This window comes from Erythrolamprus reginae, chromosome 6 (assembly GCF_031021105.1).
Source record: "Erythrolamprus reginae isolate rEryReg1 chromosome 6, rEryReg1.hap1, whole genome shotgun sequence".
In the NCBI taxonomy this organism is placed as follows: Eukaryota; Metazoa; Chordata; class Lepidosauria; order Squamata; family Dipsadidae; genus Erythrolamprus; species Erythrolamprus reginae.
This window is the reverse complement of record NC_091955.1, coordinates 97,465,241-97,482,611: the sequence shown is the minus strand read 5'-3', so window position 1 is coordinate 97,482,611 and position 17,371 is coordinate 97,465,241. Positions and strand designations below refer to the sequence as shown.

Here is a 17,371-nt window from a genome sequence, read left to right as displayed (position 1 = left end):
ACAGAGGGTGGGTAGGTAGGTAGATAGATTGATAGATGATACATAGACAATATAGTTTATAAATAGTTTATAAATGATAGATAGAAGTAGATAGTATAGATTATAGATAGATAGATAGATAGATAGATAGATAGATAGACAGACAGACAGACAGACAGACAGACAGACAGACAGACAGACAGACAGACAGACAGACAGACAGAAAGAAGATTGACGGCAGAAAAAAGACCTCATGGTCCACCTAGTCGGCCCTTATACTATTTTCTGTATTTTATCTTAGGATGGATCTATGTTTATCCCAGGCATGTTTAAATTCAGTTACTGCGGATTTACCAGCCACGTCTGCTGGAAGTTTGTTCCAAGGATCTACTACTCTTTCAGTAAAATAATATTTTCTCACATTACTTCTAATCTTTCCCCCAACTAACCTCAGATTGTGCCCCCCTTGTTTTTGTGTTCTTGTGATAGATAGATAGATAGATAGATAGATAGATAGATAGATAGATAGATAGATAGATAGATAGACAGACAGACAGATAGACAGATAAACAGACAGACAGACAGACAACATAGATTATAAATAGATGATAGATTATAAATAGTTTATAAAAATGATTGTCAGGTAGAAATAGATAAATACGGTAGAGATAGTATAGATTATAAATAGATAAATGCTAGATGATAGATAGACGGATGGATGGATGGATAGATGGATGGATGGATGGATGGATGGATAGATAGATGACATAGATAGGTAGCTAGGCAGGTAGACAGACAGACAGATGGACAATATAGATTATAAATAGATGATAGATTATAAACAGTTTGTAAATAAATAATTGATAGGTAGAAGTAGATCGATAAATACAGTATAGTATAGATTACAAATAGATAAATGATAGATTGGTTGATAGATAGACAGACAGACAGACAGATAGATGATAGATAGATAGATAGGTAGGTAGGTAGATAGATAGATAATATATATAAACAATAGATTATAAATAGTTTATAAATAAATGATTGATAGGTAGTAGATAGATAAATACTATATAATATTTATACTTATTTATAAATAAGGATAGTATAGATTACAAATAGATAATAGATAGATAGATAATAGATAGATAGATAGATAGACAGACAGACAGACAGACAGATGAGAGAGAGAGAGATAAACAGACAGTGTCTATGTAAATAGATGACAGGTAGACAGACAGTCAGATAACAAATTATAAACTGAGACAAACAGACAGACAAGACAGACACAGCCAAATGATAGCGAAGGAGAGATCGAGGGGATAACTGGACGACAGGTGCTTATAATGCCACAGTGCCGTTCTGAGGCCTTCCCAGCTCTGGAGCTGACAGGGGAAGAGAGGCTTGAAGATGGCGGCTAGGCCCTGGGCCCAAAGGAGAGATATAGGGGGGAGGCAAAGGGCGCTGCCTGGGGAGATTCGTTTTGCAACACAGCCAACTTTGAAAACCCGAACTGCTGCAATGGAAAAGCCTCCAGGCCAAGAACTAATTGAATTTATTACATTTATAAGCCGCCCAACTCCTTGCAGACTCTGCAGAAGGCAAAGGAAATCTTCTGTGAACAGGCCAAGCACAGGCCTCACTTTTGCCTGCTCTCCACGCCAGCCCTCAAAATGGCAGCAAGGAGATGTTTCCTAACTCCTCTGTCTGCAAAGTGTGGTTGCAACAGCCATTGAAATAAGTATATATATATATGTGTGTGTATATATATATATATACACATTGCTGGAAGACCCCCCCCCCTCCTCTCCCTCTGCAACCTCTCTCGATGGCAGGGCCAAGATGGACCTCGATGCAGACACGGGGGAGGAAAATCTGCATGGGGGGGTGGGAAACACCCCCCCCCCTGGGGCCCCCTCCTGCTTGGTTTGCCTGGGGCGGGGGGGGGGGGTGAGTTAAGGGGAGAGGGGCATTCTGGGAAATGGAGTCCCTTTATTGCAGGGGCCTCCAAACCTCCCTCTCTGGGCCCCCAAATAGAACCGCCCCTCTTGGTCCCCAAGAAGCCCCCCGGGCCCCTTTGAATGGGGAAGGTCACCCCCACTCCTGTGGAGTTGTGACCCCCGAATATATTTAGGGGGGCTTCCTAGGCCTCGCCTGACGTGCCTGAGGGGAGGCCCAGCTGCCATGTTTAAGACCCCCAAAGTCGGTCCGGCCAAGAGGACCTCTAGGGACATCCGGGGGGTCAACCCAAATGGGGGTGTCCCAGGAGTTGATGATCAAGCTGGACAGCGACCTCTCCGGATTGTGCATCTACGAGCCCCTGCAGCGGTCATCCTCCAAAGAGGGGTCAGATGCAGGGGGGTCTTCTCAGCTCCCCCAGGTTCCCCAGAGTAAGCCCCCAAAAGGAGAGGAGGAGGAGGAGGAGGAGGAGGAGGAGGAGGAGAGGGGCCACACCTGGGGGGCCATGGGCGCAAGACCTCTCGCCAAAGCTCGGCTGGAGAAGAGGGCTGCGGTGGCTTCCCAGAGGCCTTGCTTGACCTATTTGTGGGTGACCGCCGGGGGTCCGTCAGGAAGGGGCCTGAGACTGGGGATTCAGCCGGGACTGCAATGCACAGGAGCCCCGATTAAGTGCCCAGGACCCTTTGGCTTAGTAGGATCTCGGACCCCCTTCGCGGGTCCGGAAAGACCCAAATGGAAGGATCCATGCAGAGGGTCTGAGCAGGCAGGGGGTGATGACCAGAGTGAAAAATGGCCCCAAAGGAGAAGGGAGGGGTTTTAATGTTTATTTATTTATTCATTTTTATTTATTTTATTTTATTATTTTTATGTTATATTATTTTATTTTATTTGTGTTATTATTTTATTTCATTTCATTTTATATTTTATTTTATTATTTATATTTTATTATTTTATTTTATATTATTACATTTTATTTTATTTTATTATTCTTTACTTTGCTTTGTTTTGCCTTGCCTTGCCTTGCCTTGCCTTGCTTTACTTATTGTTTTAGAATGGAATAGAATACTTTATTGGGCAAGTATGATAGACGTAGGGAAATTGTTTGTAGTGCGTACGCTCTCAATGTACATGCAAACATTTTATTTTATTATTTATTGTTCTGTTCTGTTTTGGTTTATTTTATTATTTACAGTTTTATTTTATGGTTTTGTTTTCTTCTGTTTTGTTTGGGTTAGATTTATATTATTTAAAATGTTTTGTTTTATTATATTATTACATTTTATTGTATATTTTTAATCTTATTTTGTTTTCTGCATTGTACTTTATATATCATTGCACTTTATTTCCTTTTTGTGGGCAGCATATACATTCAATTAATTAAACTAAAATCAAATTAAAATTGTACTTTATTTTGTGGAGTCCTCGGTGCTCTCTGAGCCAGGCTCTTTTCTTGCAAATATTCCATAACCCAAATAGGGAACTTCATGAATGTTAGAAGGGAGTAGGGGTTTTCTCTCTTGATATATACAAATGGTTTGTCTATCGGTGTTAATGGGAGATTAGGTTTATTCCTTTCTCTCCCCTTGTACCATTTTTCCCTTTAAACTTTTACTTTTTACAACTTTTACCTTTTACCTTGAGACTGTCATCTGCACCTCCATAACTGTCTGGTTCGGTTCTGCAACCCAACAAGAGTGACACAGACGTCAGAGAAGAATCAGAACTGCAGAAAAAACAATGGCTGCCAACCTGCCTTCCATTGAGGACTCATGTAGACCGCACGAGGCAAAAAGAGGGCGGGGAAAATATCGACTGACCCCTCGCATCCTGGACACAAACTCTTTCAACTCCTATCCTCAAATCATTGCTACAGAGCACTGCACACCAAGATAACTAGACACAAAAACAGTTTCTCCCCAAACGCCATCACTCTGCTAAACAAATAATTCCCTCAACGTTGTCAAACTGTTTACTAAGTCTGAACTACTATTTCTACTGGTTTTTTCTCATCATTCCTATCCCCATCTCCTCCTACTTATGACTGTATGACTGTAACTTGTTGCTTGTATCCTTAAGATTCTTATTAATATTGATTGTTTCCTGATTGTTTATTTGACCACTATGACCATCATTAAATGTTGCACCTCATGGTTCTTGACAAATGTCTCTTCTTTTATGTACACTGAGAGCCTCTGCACCAAAGACAAATTCCTTGTGCATCCAATCATACTTGGCCAATAAAGAATTCTATTCCATTTTTTAAGCATTTATCTTTTACTTTAGCCATCTGAAATTACTCCAGAGGGCTTGCCAAAAATATATAAGTAAATAACAACCCACCAAGACATCTAGAATCAAGCAACCTTCCATTATTCTACCTGTCAGCTCAGTCATTCCTGTGCAGAGAATTTCTTCCGACACCAATCTTGGCAGCTGGAATTGCATCCCTCTGTCCTCACTTCTCCTTTTCCTCTTCCACAGACAACTGGTCTTGCTCCATCATTGGCCTCTTCTGCATCTGTGCGATCCTTTTTCTTTTGCTGATGCTCATGAATCTGAAAGGTAGGCTGACTCGCTTAGCAACATAATTTTTCTCCGCTCAATTCTGGTTGCAAGTTAAGGACTATCTGAAATAAGATTGGACAGGACCTTGGAGGGCTTCTAGTCTGACCTTTGCTCAAGCAGGAGACGGTACACCATTTCAGACAAATGGTGTGATGGTGTGACCCAATAGCCAGGAGTGCTACTCACGTGTAAATCTCATCCTAACAATCCATTCGTGTCTCTTAGATGCCCTGTGCACTCTAGCATCCAGGAGAGGCTTCTCCTCTTCTCCTGAGTGACTCATCTCAGGAAGTGCAGAGGGCCTTGGTTGTTGTTCCATCTCTGACACCACGTCTGACACCTCATCTCCCCTGTCTCTGCGTCCCCTGAGTCCATATCTAATCTCATTGGACACAAGCGAACCATAACAACATCAGCTCTTTTTCCTCAAGCTTCTCCTCCAGTGATCTGTCTTTACCTCTCTTGCAAGTGGCCAGGCTGGAGAAATGGACAACGGACGAGGCAGCTGTGTGGCGGTGGAAGATACTCACCTTGACTGAAATCCTCGGAGACCTACAGATTGGCAAAGGTACGGTGGACATGGAGGGATTCCTTGCAACTAGCCTAACGAGCGGTCCTTGGTGCCCTTTGAACTTGGTGGTTTCCTTGCAAGATGATTGATGGCCCAACTAGGGAACATCATCAGTGTGAAGGAGTGTGGAGTTTGCCACGCGCACTGAGGAGGTTATCGAATTGGGTCATGGAACGTCTGGAAGGAAACCACCAAACTCTATTCCATTCTATTTTTCCCTTCCGTTCTCTCTCTCTCTCTCTCTCTCTCTCTCTCTCTCTCTCTCTCTCTCTCTCTCTCTCTCTCTCTCTCTCTCTCTCTCTCTCTCTCTAGTTCTGCACTGCAGCATCTGCAAAATCCAGTGGCTTCAACGAAGCAAGAAGTGCTACCTATTCCAGAACCGGAAAATGAACTGGCATTCCAGCCAGAACTTCTGCCTGGAGGAGAATGCTGAACTGACAGTGCTCACAACCAAGAACGAGATGGTACTCAGGCTGGGGGAGATGGGGGCAGACGGAAGAGGGCAAAGGGGGTGGGGGTGAGTGATGCTCTTGTGAAACTGTACAGACTGCCTTTAGAGGTTTACGTAGTGGTTTAAGATGGGTGGACTTCAACTCCCAGAATTCCCCCTGCCAGCATGCTTGAAGATGGGTGGACTTCAACTCCCAGAATTCTGTTCCAATCTCTTCTTGAAAACCTCCACAACCTCTGGTGGCAAGCTGTTCCACTGGTTAATTGTTTTCACTGTCAGGACATTTCTCCTTCATTCTAGGTTGTTTCTCTCCTTGATTAGTTTCCACCCATTGGTTCTTCTTCTGCTTTGGAGACTACGTTGACTCCAATACTGGTGCTTCGGAAAATAAATACACAGCTCAGATAAATCAAGGCAACCCTTAAACAACACAATATAACTCCAAGTAAATCCAACTTCTGTGACATCAAACTGTCCACTTAGGAAGCAACACGGACTGACAATCCATTTCACCTGCTGTTGTGCACATTCAACTTTGTACAGAACAAAGGATTCAATGAGAACATTTCATTCCTTCAGATCTAGGGTGTGTTATTTGAGGGTTCCCTTTATTTTTTTGAGCAGTGTATTTATATGGCTCATGTAGCCAGGTTTATTTATTTATTTTATTTATTTTTTATTTTTTGTCAATCAAGTATAGGATAGTAGTTTATATAAACATAACATAGAAAGCAATGGTTAAAAAAAGACAATAGAACAATAGAACAGAGACGGTAGGCACAATGGGACACTTATGCAAGCCCCTTACAGACCTCTTAGAAAAAGGGAGAGGTCAACAGTAGACAGTCTAAGGTTGAAGATTTTGGGGTTTGGGGAAGAAACCACAGAGTCAGGTAGTTCATTCCAGGCATTGATCCCTCTATTGCTGAAGTCGTATTTTCTGCAGTCTAGTTTGGAGCGGTTTAAATTTAGTTTGAATCTGTGACCTGCCCGTGTGTTGTTGTGGTTGAAGGTGAAGTAGTCATTAACAGAAAGGACATTTTGGTATATGATTTTGTGAACTATGGTTAGATCAGTTTGGAGGCGACGTAAATGTAAATGGTCTAATTTCAGAATTTCAAGTCTCGTGGAGTCAGGTGTTTTGTTGCGGGAGGAGGAGTGAAGGACTCTTCTTGTGAAATATTTCTGGACTCTCTCGATTATATTCATGTCTGATATGCAATGCGGGTTCCATACAGGGGTTATGACAATGAATCAACTTTCCTCCTTAAAACTGGAATTCTGCAGCTTTTATCTTTCTTCCAAAGATAAGGGCTGACTCTGGTCACTTTATATTTTAGCAGTTCCTGAGGTTTCATGCCTCTGGGCATTATTACCTGGATCCGAAGACATGTCAATACGACAAATTTTGGATCGGTTTGATGTACGATGTCGTGGAAAGAAAATGGCTGTGGTTAGACGGAACTGCCTTCCAGCCCACTCGGTAAGTCCACCTCATGTCCAGTCAACGAAGCAGTGGAAGTGATGTGCCGGTGCTTGGAGGCTGTTAGGGTCTGGATGGGGTCAACAGTCTCAAACTCAATCCTGATAAGACAGAGTGGCTGTGGGTTTTGCCTCCCAAGGACAATTAGAAACATAGAAACATAGAAGAATGACGGCAGAAAAAGACCTCATGATCCATCTAGTCTGCCCTTATACTATTCCATCTGTCCGTTCATTACCCTGGGAGGGGATTACTGACCCCCTTAGAGAGGGTCCGCAACTTGGGCATCCTCCTCGATCCACAGCTCACATTAGAGAACCATCTTTCAGCTGTGGCGAGGGGGTCAGTTGCCCAGGTTTGCCTGGTGCACCAGTTGCGACCCTATTTGGACCGGGAGTCACTGCTCACAGTCACTCATGCCCTCATCACCTCGAGGCTCGACTACTGTAATGCTCTCTACATGGGGCTACCTTTGAAGAGTGTTCGGAAACTTCAGATTGTGCAGAATGCAGCTGCGAGAGCAATCATGGGCTTCCCAAGGTATGCCCATGTTACACCAACACTCTGCAGTCTGCATTGGTTGCTGATCAGTTTCTAGTCACAATTCAAAGTGTTGGTTATGACCTACAAAGCCCTTCATGGCACCTGGCCAGAATATCTACGAAACCGCCTTCTGCCATATGAATCCCAGCGACCGGTTAGGTCCCACAGAGTGGGCCTTCTCTGGGTCCCGTCGATGAAACAACGTCGTCTGGCGGGACCCAGGGGAAGAGCCTTCTCTGTGGCGGCCCCGACCCTCTGGAACCAGCTCCCCCCCGGAGATTAGGATTGCCCCCACCCTCCATACCTTTCGCAAACTCCTTAAAACCCACCTCTGTCGTCAGGCATGGGGGAATTGATTCCCCTGGGCCGTTTCTGCTTTACGTATGGTTTGTATGAGATGTATGATTGTTTTTTATATTATGGGTTTTAAATTGTTTTAACCATTGGATTTGTACTGTTTTGGATATATGTTTATATGTTTATCCCAGGCATGTTTAAATAGACAGTAACTGAATTTAAACATGCCTGGGATAAACATATATCCATTGTAAGATAAAATAAATTGTAAGATAAAATACAGGAAATAGTATAAGGGCAGACTAGATGGACCATGAGGTCTTTTTCTGCCGTCAGTCTTCTAGGTTTCTATGTTGTTGTGAGTCTCCGGAGAGGGGCGGCATATAAATCTAACTAACTAACTAACTAACTAACTAACTAACTAACTAACTAACTAACTAACTAACTAACTAACTAACTAACAAACAAATTCTCTCCAGAATGGGTGACTTTCTCAAACATTGCACCCCAGAGTGAGCTGCTAAGGTGGAGCGGTGTCCTATCCTCGCCCCCATGGCTCTGAGTGCTAGCGGAGTCCAGCGCCATCCTGCTACTGCACCTGGGCAGGTAGTGAAATCGTGTACGGACACTCAGGGGTGTCCATGTCCGCAGGCGATTTCGCTACCTGTCCAGGTGCAGTAGCAGGATGGCGCTGGACTCCGCTAGCAGTCAGAGCCACAGGGGCGAGCATAGGTCACCGCTCCACCTTAGCAGCCCACCTCTGATGCACGCCCTTTCCATCATGAACCTGAATAACAGATGGGACCCAAAGTTCATTTCTGAACGTCCATTTGGACCATTGGATCATTTTTTCACCATCTCCAGGACTCAGGAGGCTTTCCTGAAGCCCAGGGAGAGCAAAAACAGCTGAAAAGAAGGCCGGAAATCAGCTGGCCGGGGCTCGCCTGCCCTCAGATATGGCTCCGCGTTGAAACCGGGAGAAGGAACGCAGAGGGTAACCGAGCCACCCTTCTCTCTTTCAGGCACGAGACGTTGGGCGATCATGGCTGCGCCTACCTCCAGAACAAAAGCCTTCACTCCCAGCCTTGCACTGAAGTAGCCAAGAGCATTTGTGAGACAAAGGTCCAGTTTGGATGGAACCTATAGCCCAGTTTATTGCCCAGGCCATCTCTGTGGCACAGCTGCCGTTTCCTGACCTGTTGCGGTGCTTTGGTGGGGTGAAGCTATCGGCCTTCCCCCTCTGTTTGAAATATTATTTATTTATTTTATTTATTAGATTCCTGTGCTAAAATAGAGGGTTTTCTGGCTGAGAAGGGGGCCAGGCAGGAAACACAAGTCTCTTCCGACTCTTATTCTCTTGTTATTCCGTTATTGTTTCTGTTATGGTGAATAAATCTGAATTTCTCCAAACTCAGGGTTCTCGTTCTCTTCAGGCCTGTTGATGTAGGAGCAGAGTAATCGATTGTGCACCCACAGAAACGTTTAGATTGAGATTAGTTGTGAACAGCTACTCAGACACACAGATACACTAACTTGAATTAAATGTTTGCTTTGAGAAATAACATCTTCAGATAAACAGTCTGAAGCCACACACATAATAAGTCAGAATCACAATCCAGATATTATCAAGTACAAAGTCTTTCTTACCAGTTGTGCAAATTCCTCCGCTTTGACCCTCCTTTCATTATCCACATTTAAAAATACTCCTTTTTCCATCAGCAGTGTGTTCTCTGGTTATACACCTTTTTCTTATACCTTTTTTTACAATTTTCTCTCATTACATTCTCTTTTATTCTCCTCCCCCCAATACATTACACATTTTTATCTTGATATATTGCATTTCATGGTTCTAATGGTCTCTTGGTGGTCTTGGAAGATGGTTTTGAGGTCGGAGTGCCATATATCACCCACATCAGAGGTAGGTTCCTCCCAGTTCACACCGGTTCCATAGAACTGGTAACAAACCACTGGTGATATCACGGAACTGGTTCTGTCGGTGCTGCTCTGTGGATGCTGCCATCTTGATTTTTTTCTTTTTCAATTGTTTTACTGATTTTTCTTTCTTCTGCGCACACACATCTTGTTTTTATGTATGTATGTATGTGTATATATATATACATATATAAACAAGGAGCTGTGATGTTCCTTCAATACACCAGGGTGATTCGACACAAAAATATGTAACCCTTCCCTGGTGCAGAGCTGAAGGGATTGGATACTGTAGCCTAGAGGTTAATTCTCTGCCTTACAAGGCAAAGGTTTCAGGTTCAAGTCCCAGTGGGTATGGCTAGCTGATGAGGCCAAAATAAGGCCGAAATAGATCTATCCTAGTCTCCCTTAATTTTCAAATTCGGCAAAAAAACATGTGACACATATATATATGGTTCTAATGGTCCCTTGGTGGTTTCGGAGATATTTTTGATGTCGGAGTGCCATATATCTCCCATATTCACCCAACTAGGGAACATCATTGGTGCTGCCTGGATTGGTTCATTTTGCATATATAGATAGGTAGATATATGTATGTGTATGTGTGTGTGTGTATGTATGTATGTATGTATGTATGTATGTATGTATATAGTATATAGGCAGTGAGCACTGGGAGTCCTCTCAATGAATGAAAACACACAAGAGAAATATTCACAACCATCCCCTGCACTTGGATTACAGTTTATTCTTTAGTGACACCACGTGGAAAAGAGAGCCTAACACAGAGACGTGTTCTGTGGATCAGCAGGCTGATGTTGTAGCAGCCAGGGAGATTCTGGCTTACATCCTTCCAGGTGTTTCCAGCAACATTTAATGCAGAGCCATCTTGCACAGATAGGGCTGTTTGACACAACAATACTGGAGAGTCCATTGTTTATAGTCTAGAAGAGATCAAATAATGGATGAGACTTATGTTGCAGTTTTTATTTTGTAATGATCTCACCATTTGTACCTCAGAAAACAGTCCTTCATCAGAAAGGGTTAACTTTTTATGATAGGAACTTTTAAACATATAACTTTGCCACTATAGTTTGCAGATCATCATCAACTTACAACCATCCATTTAGTGACTGTGGAAAGCGCTGAAAAAAACTGGTTTATGACTATGACTCTTCATTCTCTACATCAATGACTTCTGTGACCATATCGAAAGCAGCTGTGTTCTTTTTGCCGACGATGTGAAACTTTTCAACACCACTGACAACACACTCACTCTCCAAAAAGACCTGGACTTTGTCTCAGATTGGTCTAACACCTGGCAACTTCAAATATCAACCAACAAATGCTCTACCCTCCACATCAGCAAAAAGAATCCAAACTGCATATACAAACTGAATAAACAATCTCTCACAATCAACCCACACTCAGTGAAAGACCTTGGAATACTAATATCGAATGCAGTGTTCCCTCTAATTTTTTTTTGGGGGGGGGTGGAAAAGTATAGTGTCTGAGCGGCAGTCCCTTCGGGACTGGGCGGCATAAAAGTATAGATAGATAGATAGATAGATAGATAGATAGATAGATAGATAGATAGATAGATAGATAGACAGACAGACAGACAGACAGACAGACAGACAGACAGACAGACAGATAGATAGATAAATAAAGTGTGGGCGTGCGCTATCACACATGAGTGAGTTCTTGCAGCCATAATTCTATATTTTCAATAGTTTATTTTCAAATACACAGTAATCATTCAACACTCCAAACTGGGTTGTGTGAATGGAGTCTCTGACTTTATGCATATTGGCTGTGGAGGATCAGAAGGTTGTGCTTTTTCACACATCTGGAGAAGACGTGCTTGAGAAATCTGATATAGTAGGAAAAAAGCCAGGGTGGCGCAGCAGGTAGAGTGCTGTACTGCAGGCCACTGAAGCTGACTGTAGATCTGAAGGTCAGCGGTTCAAATCTCATCACCGGCTCAAGGTTGACTCAGCCTTCCACCCTTCCGAGGTGGGTCAAATGAGGACCAGGATTGTGGGGGCAATAGGCTGGCTCTGTTAAAAAAGTGCTATTGCTAACATGTTGTAAGCCGCCCTGAGTCTAAGGAGAAGGGCGGCATAAAAAAATTGAAAGAAAGAAAGAAATATAAATAAATAAATAAATAAATAAATAAATAAATAAACAAACAAACAAATAAATAAATAAATAAATAAATCTTTTCCTTACCTTGGCTAGATAGCTGGGCACAATCCATTCCAGTGCTGGGCCTTTGAGAGGGGTCCCAGGGAGTATATGCCACCAAGGCTGCGTCTAGCCATCGGAATCGTTTCTGTAGAGTGAAAGCAACAGTGGGGTCATCCTCTAAGTGTTCTTCTTTTTAATTTGCAAAAATCAGAATATGTCTTCTCAACTGTACTTCTCAACAGCAGAAGGATCAAATGTAAGAGGGACCGAGGTGACCCTCCCTAGGACAACTGCTTAAGTATAAGCCAGCAGTGTGCTTCAGTTGCCAAAAACCCCAAGATAGGTTCAAGATCAGAGCACTGCTTAAAACTGCATTAGTGGGGCCACACTTAGAATCCAGTTCTGGAAAGCTCTGGAAAGAGTACAGAGAAGAATAACAAAGATTAGAGGGATGGAGGCTGAAACACATGACGGACAGTTGCAGAAACCGAGTGTGTCTATTCTAATGAAGAGAAGGATCGGGAGGACACGATCGCAGTCTTCCAATATTTGAGGGACTGCCACAGAGCAGAGGGGACTGTTCTTCAAAGCACCTGTGGTAGGACAAGAAGTAATGAGTGGACGTTTATCAGAGAGTGACCCAGCCTAGTGGTGAAATTTTCTGACAGAACCATTCATCAGTAGAACAGCTTGCCTCCAGAGGTTTTGGGTCCTCCATCACAGGAGGCTTTCAAAAATGGCCTGGACAACTAATTGACCGATGTGATAGAGGGCTTCTACTTTGTCTGCAAAGATAAATTCGAGAAAGCAAAGACTCAAAGTGAACAAAGACTTGCAGCAAATGTCAAATATAATGGGGAAAAAATGGTCATAATGGTCAGTTCAGCAAAGAGAGAAGAAGGCAAGGAAGCAACAGGCAGTAGAGAGAAAGCAGAGCTATTGAACTCACTCCTTGCATCAGTCCACATAGAAAGAAACTATAACCCAACCTACCAAAAGCATAACCATAAAAGAGAGACTAGAAATAAAATTTAGAAAGCAAGAAAAAGGTAGCAGAAGCCCTGACTGATCTTGATGAATATAAACCACTGGGACCTGATGGGTTACATCCCAGAGTTCTGAAGGTGCTGTTAAGTGTTATTATACTTAGAATTTATCAGTACTGCTTATGTAACATATGTTTTTAAATGTATATAAATTGATCAAAAACTATTTAAAAGCCCTGAATGTTTTGAAAGCTCTCCAAGAACCCTCCACATATTAGGATTGCTATCATGCTGCTGTTCAGTTCCGGTGGAATTATGCCCTGGTGTTAATCAATCCCTTGACCGATGGCCTATTCCTGTCGCCTCTTCCCTCCTCTCCCCAGAGCTTTCCCTTGTATCCAGAGGTGCCACCCACTCCCTCCCCTCCCTGAGAACAACACAAATTCTACTCACCCTCCCGGCCTCGAGTTTGTACAATCCAATCCAGATTTTAAATTTTTCTGAGTAGCCCGTGAGTATAGCAGAAGATACGATGGCCATATCCCGCTTGTTGAGGATGGAAGCGAGGTGGGCATAATTGCCGTAGGAAGTGCATTCTGTCTGGGAGACACCAAGCAGACACAGGGGAGGGATTCCTGCTTTCGATGCTCACCCTGCCCTTCAGACTAGGGCCTCCAAACCTGGTCACTTTAAGAGTGGTGGACTTCAACTTCCAGAATTCCCCAGTCAGCATGGGGAATTAAAGTCTGCAAGTCTTAAAGTGACCAGGTTTGGAAAGCCCTGCTTTAGAGCCCTCGCTCAGTCCCACCAGTCTATCCCTGTCCTTCCTGCTGATTCCACAACTCCATCACCCAGCACCTGTCTTCACAACTCTATCGCATGGAATCAAAAGCAGGACCTTTAATAGGAAAGTGAACACAAGAACAAGGGGACACAATCTGAGGTTAGTTGGGGGAGAGATCAAAAGCAACATGAGAAAATATGATTTTACTGAAAAAGTAGTAGATGCTTGGAACAAACTGCCAACAGACGTGGTTGGTAAATCCACAGTCACTAAATTCAAACATGCCTGGGATGAACATAGATCCATCCCAAGATAAAATACAGGAAATAGTCTAAGGGCAGACTCGATGGACCAGGAGGTCTTTTTCTGCTGTCAATCTTCTATGTTTCTATGATTCTCTGTTTCTAAAAGGCAATGATCCAGACTCCCTGCAGTACCTGTCCCTTCCAACTCTGTGATTCTGTATTGAAATCTGCATAAATATGCACAATTAGCAAGTATCAAGCTACTTCTCTTCCCATCTACTGTCACTATCCTCAAGGAAGTATCTTCATAAAAGGAAACGTATCAGTTATGTTGGCAAAGATAAACCATACAAAACTGAGTGCGCTATGCTTGGCTCAACTGGCCCCCATCCCTCCTTTGTTTCTCTTTTGGAAACCTGCTCCCATTCCTGCCAGAATTCGTTTTCCTCACGGTAGACGCTTCCTTCAGCTCAGGAAGCAAGACAGACATGGATGCTGACCAGCCCCTCCTTGTCTGGGAAACATAGAGGAGGAGAAGGGAATGGGTTGGTCGTTGCAGACAACCGTCCGCATTTCTAGAAAGTTTGCTCTTGTGTGTTTCGTGCGACAAAGACAGCCCTGCCTGAACGGAGATTTTTCTATTTCTCTTTTTGAACTGACTTAATTTGCAGCCTCCAAGCTGGGAGATCCCTACCTTGCAGAATACATCTGGAACCGCCTTCTACCACACGAATCCCAGCGGCCGATAAGGTCCCACAGAGTTGGCCTTCTCCGGGTCCCATCGACCAAACAATGTCGTTTGGCGGGCCCCAGGGGAAGAGCCTTCTCTGTGGCGGCCCCGGCCCTCTGGAACCAGCTCCCCCCAGAGATTAGAACGGCCCGCACCCTCCTTGTCTTTCGCAAATTACTGAAGACCCACCTTTGTCGCCAGGCATGGGGGAGTTAGGATATTCCTTCCCCTAGGCCATTACAAGTTATGCATGGTATGTTTGTATGTATGTTTGGTTTTTATAATAAGGGTTTTTAGTTGTTTTATTAAATTGGATTGTTACATGTTGTTTTTTATCATTGTTGTTAGCTGCCCCGAGTCTGCGGAGAGGGGCGGCATACAAATCCAATAAATAATAATAATAATAATAATAATAATAATAATAATAATAATAATTTGTCATAACGAGCTGATAAGGGCTATTGTTTCAGGAGCTTGCAATACTGCGCTCTAACTATTGTGCCACCAAGGCTCTTGTGGAGGTGGGTGGGGCCCCTCTTACCTCTGCATCATTCCAGCTCAGTTTTTCCTTGAAAAAGCCATAACAGTGTTGCTCAAACAGGAACCAGTTTTTGGGACAAGATACCGCTTCCAGACCTGTTGGCGGAAAGAGAAGATGTTAAAGAGGAGGCTATGGGGGTCACCCACCCTGAACTGATTCAAGCTGAAAAGAGGAGGAGAAGAAGGGGCTTCAAAAAGAGGAAGGAAAGAGAAGTCCTTGAAATAAGGGCAGGACGGTGCCCAGCTGGAGGGACACCAGGATGTGGATGGGGTGCAAAGTGCAGCGAGAGGCTGGGAAGACAGGTGGGGGGCAGCCTCCCCTCAAGTAACAGGGTCAGAAGAAGAACAAAACTAGCAAAAGGCATGGGGGATTTGAGACATCTTTCCCACAGGCTCATTATAATTTATGTTTGGTATGTGTTGTGGTTCCGTCTGAGGCCCCTCCGGGAACGGCTGAACTTCTGTCGGTTTCCAGCTCAGAGGGAGAGGCTGAGGAACAGGAGGTGCAGACAGACGAGGAGGAGGAATCCCAGGCTGAAGAAGAGGGAGGACAGCCAGAGTCCCACCAGGGGGAGCTCTCCCCAGCAAGCAGCCTGGATTCCTTAGAGGAAAGTGCACAAGCCATAATTGATCTGCGACAACGAAGAGCTACTCAGAGACGGAATCAATTGGCTAAATACTTTCAGCATTAAAGTGGCAACAGCTGGGTTTGGGTGTGGTGCTCTTGGGAAAGGCTAAAAGGCAGACCCACCCTTCCTGGCTTGTGGAGTTTTATCTTTGAGAGTCGTGGGACCTGACTGTGAACTTTGGCGTCTTGGAATCCTGGTTTGTGCCTTTGACTATTGAAACCTTGGGGGGGGGGGTGCCAGCAAGAAGCTTGCTGTATTGTCTGGACATCAGGACTCTGCTGTAACGTATTATAGCCTGTCTGTTGGGAAGAACAGGTTTTCCTCTGTGCTTATTTTTTCCAGTTATAAAATACTTTTGGCTTTTACCAGAGTGTCTGGCTGTTTTTTCCAGTTGGTGTTGAGGTCTGGGGGAACCCAGACAGAACAGTATGTATGTGCTGTTTGGTTTTTAATTATGATAGGGTTTTTAGTTATTTTTAATATTAGATTTGTGCCATGATAATATTGTAGTCTTCGGAGAGGGGCGGCATACAATCTAATAAATTGAATTGAATAAATTGAATTGAAACTCAATAAGGACCAATATCTGGACTGATGGGCTCAGGACCCCCTTTCCTTAAATACCAATGGATGGATGGATGGATGGATGGATGGATGGATTTTCTGCTCTTCAATTTCACAAATACCTTGACCCATTGTTTACTACTTCAGTGTTGGTCTTTGTTTATTTATTGTTGATTTCTGGAAAGGGTTTTAAGCCTCTTTTTTGGCTTTCAGATTGTCTCTTTTGAATGGTGTGTAAGTGTGGTTTGTGCTTAGAAGAGTGTTGGTGCCCAAACATTTTGGTTAATTTGGGGTTTCTATAATCCACATAATGTCCCAATACATATCCAAAAGAGCATGGCTCTGACTGCATGGTTGGACCCACATTCTGTCTCTGACTGTGGTTTCTTCCCCAAACCCCAAAATCTTTAACCCTAGACTATTTACACTTGAGACTGTAAGGGGCATTGTGCCTATCATCCCTGTCCTACTGTCCTATTGCCTAATTTACCTCTACCTTCTTTGCTAGTGTTTATGTTTATACCAATACCTACTATCTTGTACGTGTATAAATAAATAAATAAATAAATAGGTAGGTAGGTAGGTAAGTAAGTAAGTAAGTAAGCAGGCAGGCAGGCAGGCAGGCAGGCAGGCAGGCAAGCAAGTAAGTAAGAATAAATCAACTTCCTCTTCTCTGTGACAGCCCCTCAAGTCCTGGAAGACTACTATCGTGTCACTCCTAGTCTTCCTCTTTGCTCGACTAGACATATCTGGTTCCCTTAGCCGTTCATCATACAACTTAGCCTCCAGACCTCATTCCATCTTTGTGGCTCTTCTCTGCTTTCTAGAAATGCTTCAGCACTTTTTTCTATCAATCAAGACCTACCTTGTATGAAGAGCAAGGCCACCAGGAAGCCCAAAAGGGAGACATGAAAAGAGGCGGCTCCCAT

At 43.6% G+C, this 17,371-nt stretch overlaps 1 protein-coding gene and 1 pseudogene across 1 annotated transcript in view; one reads left to right on the top strand and one right to left on the bottom strand.

Moving 5' to 3' along the window:
* Positions 1–17,371, bottom strand: part of LOC139168825 (killer cell lectin-like receptor subfamily B member 1B allele B) — a 23,794-nt gene extending 6,423 nt beyond the window's left edge. The window contains exons 1-4 of the mRNA XM_070754552.1: positions 17,308–17,371; positions 15,251–15,345; positions 13,404–13,550; positions 12,007–12,109 (exon numbers count right to left, since the gene is read on the bottom strand). Of these exons, the coding sequence (XP_070610653.1) occupies positions 12,007–12,109; positions 13,404–13,550; positions 15,251–15,345; positions 17,308–17,371 (409 nt within the window). The remainder of the gene's footprint in view (positions 1–12,006; positions 12,110–13,403; positions 13,551–15,250; positions 15,346–17,307) is intronic.
* LOC139168810 (natural killer cells antigen CD94-like) lies at positions 2,164–8,994 on the top strand (annotated as a pseudogene).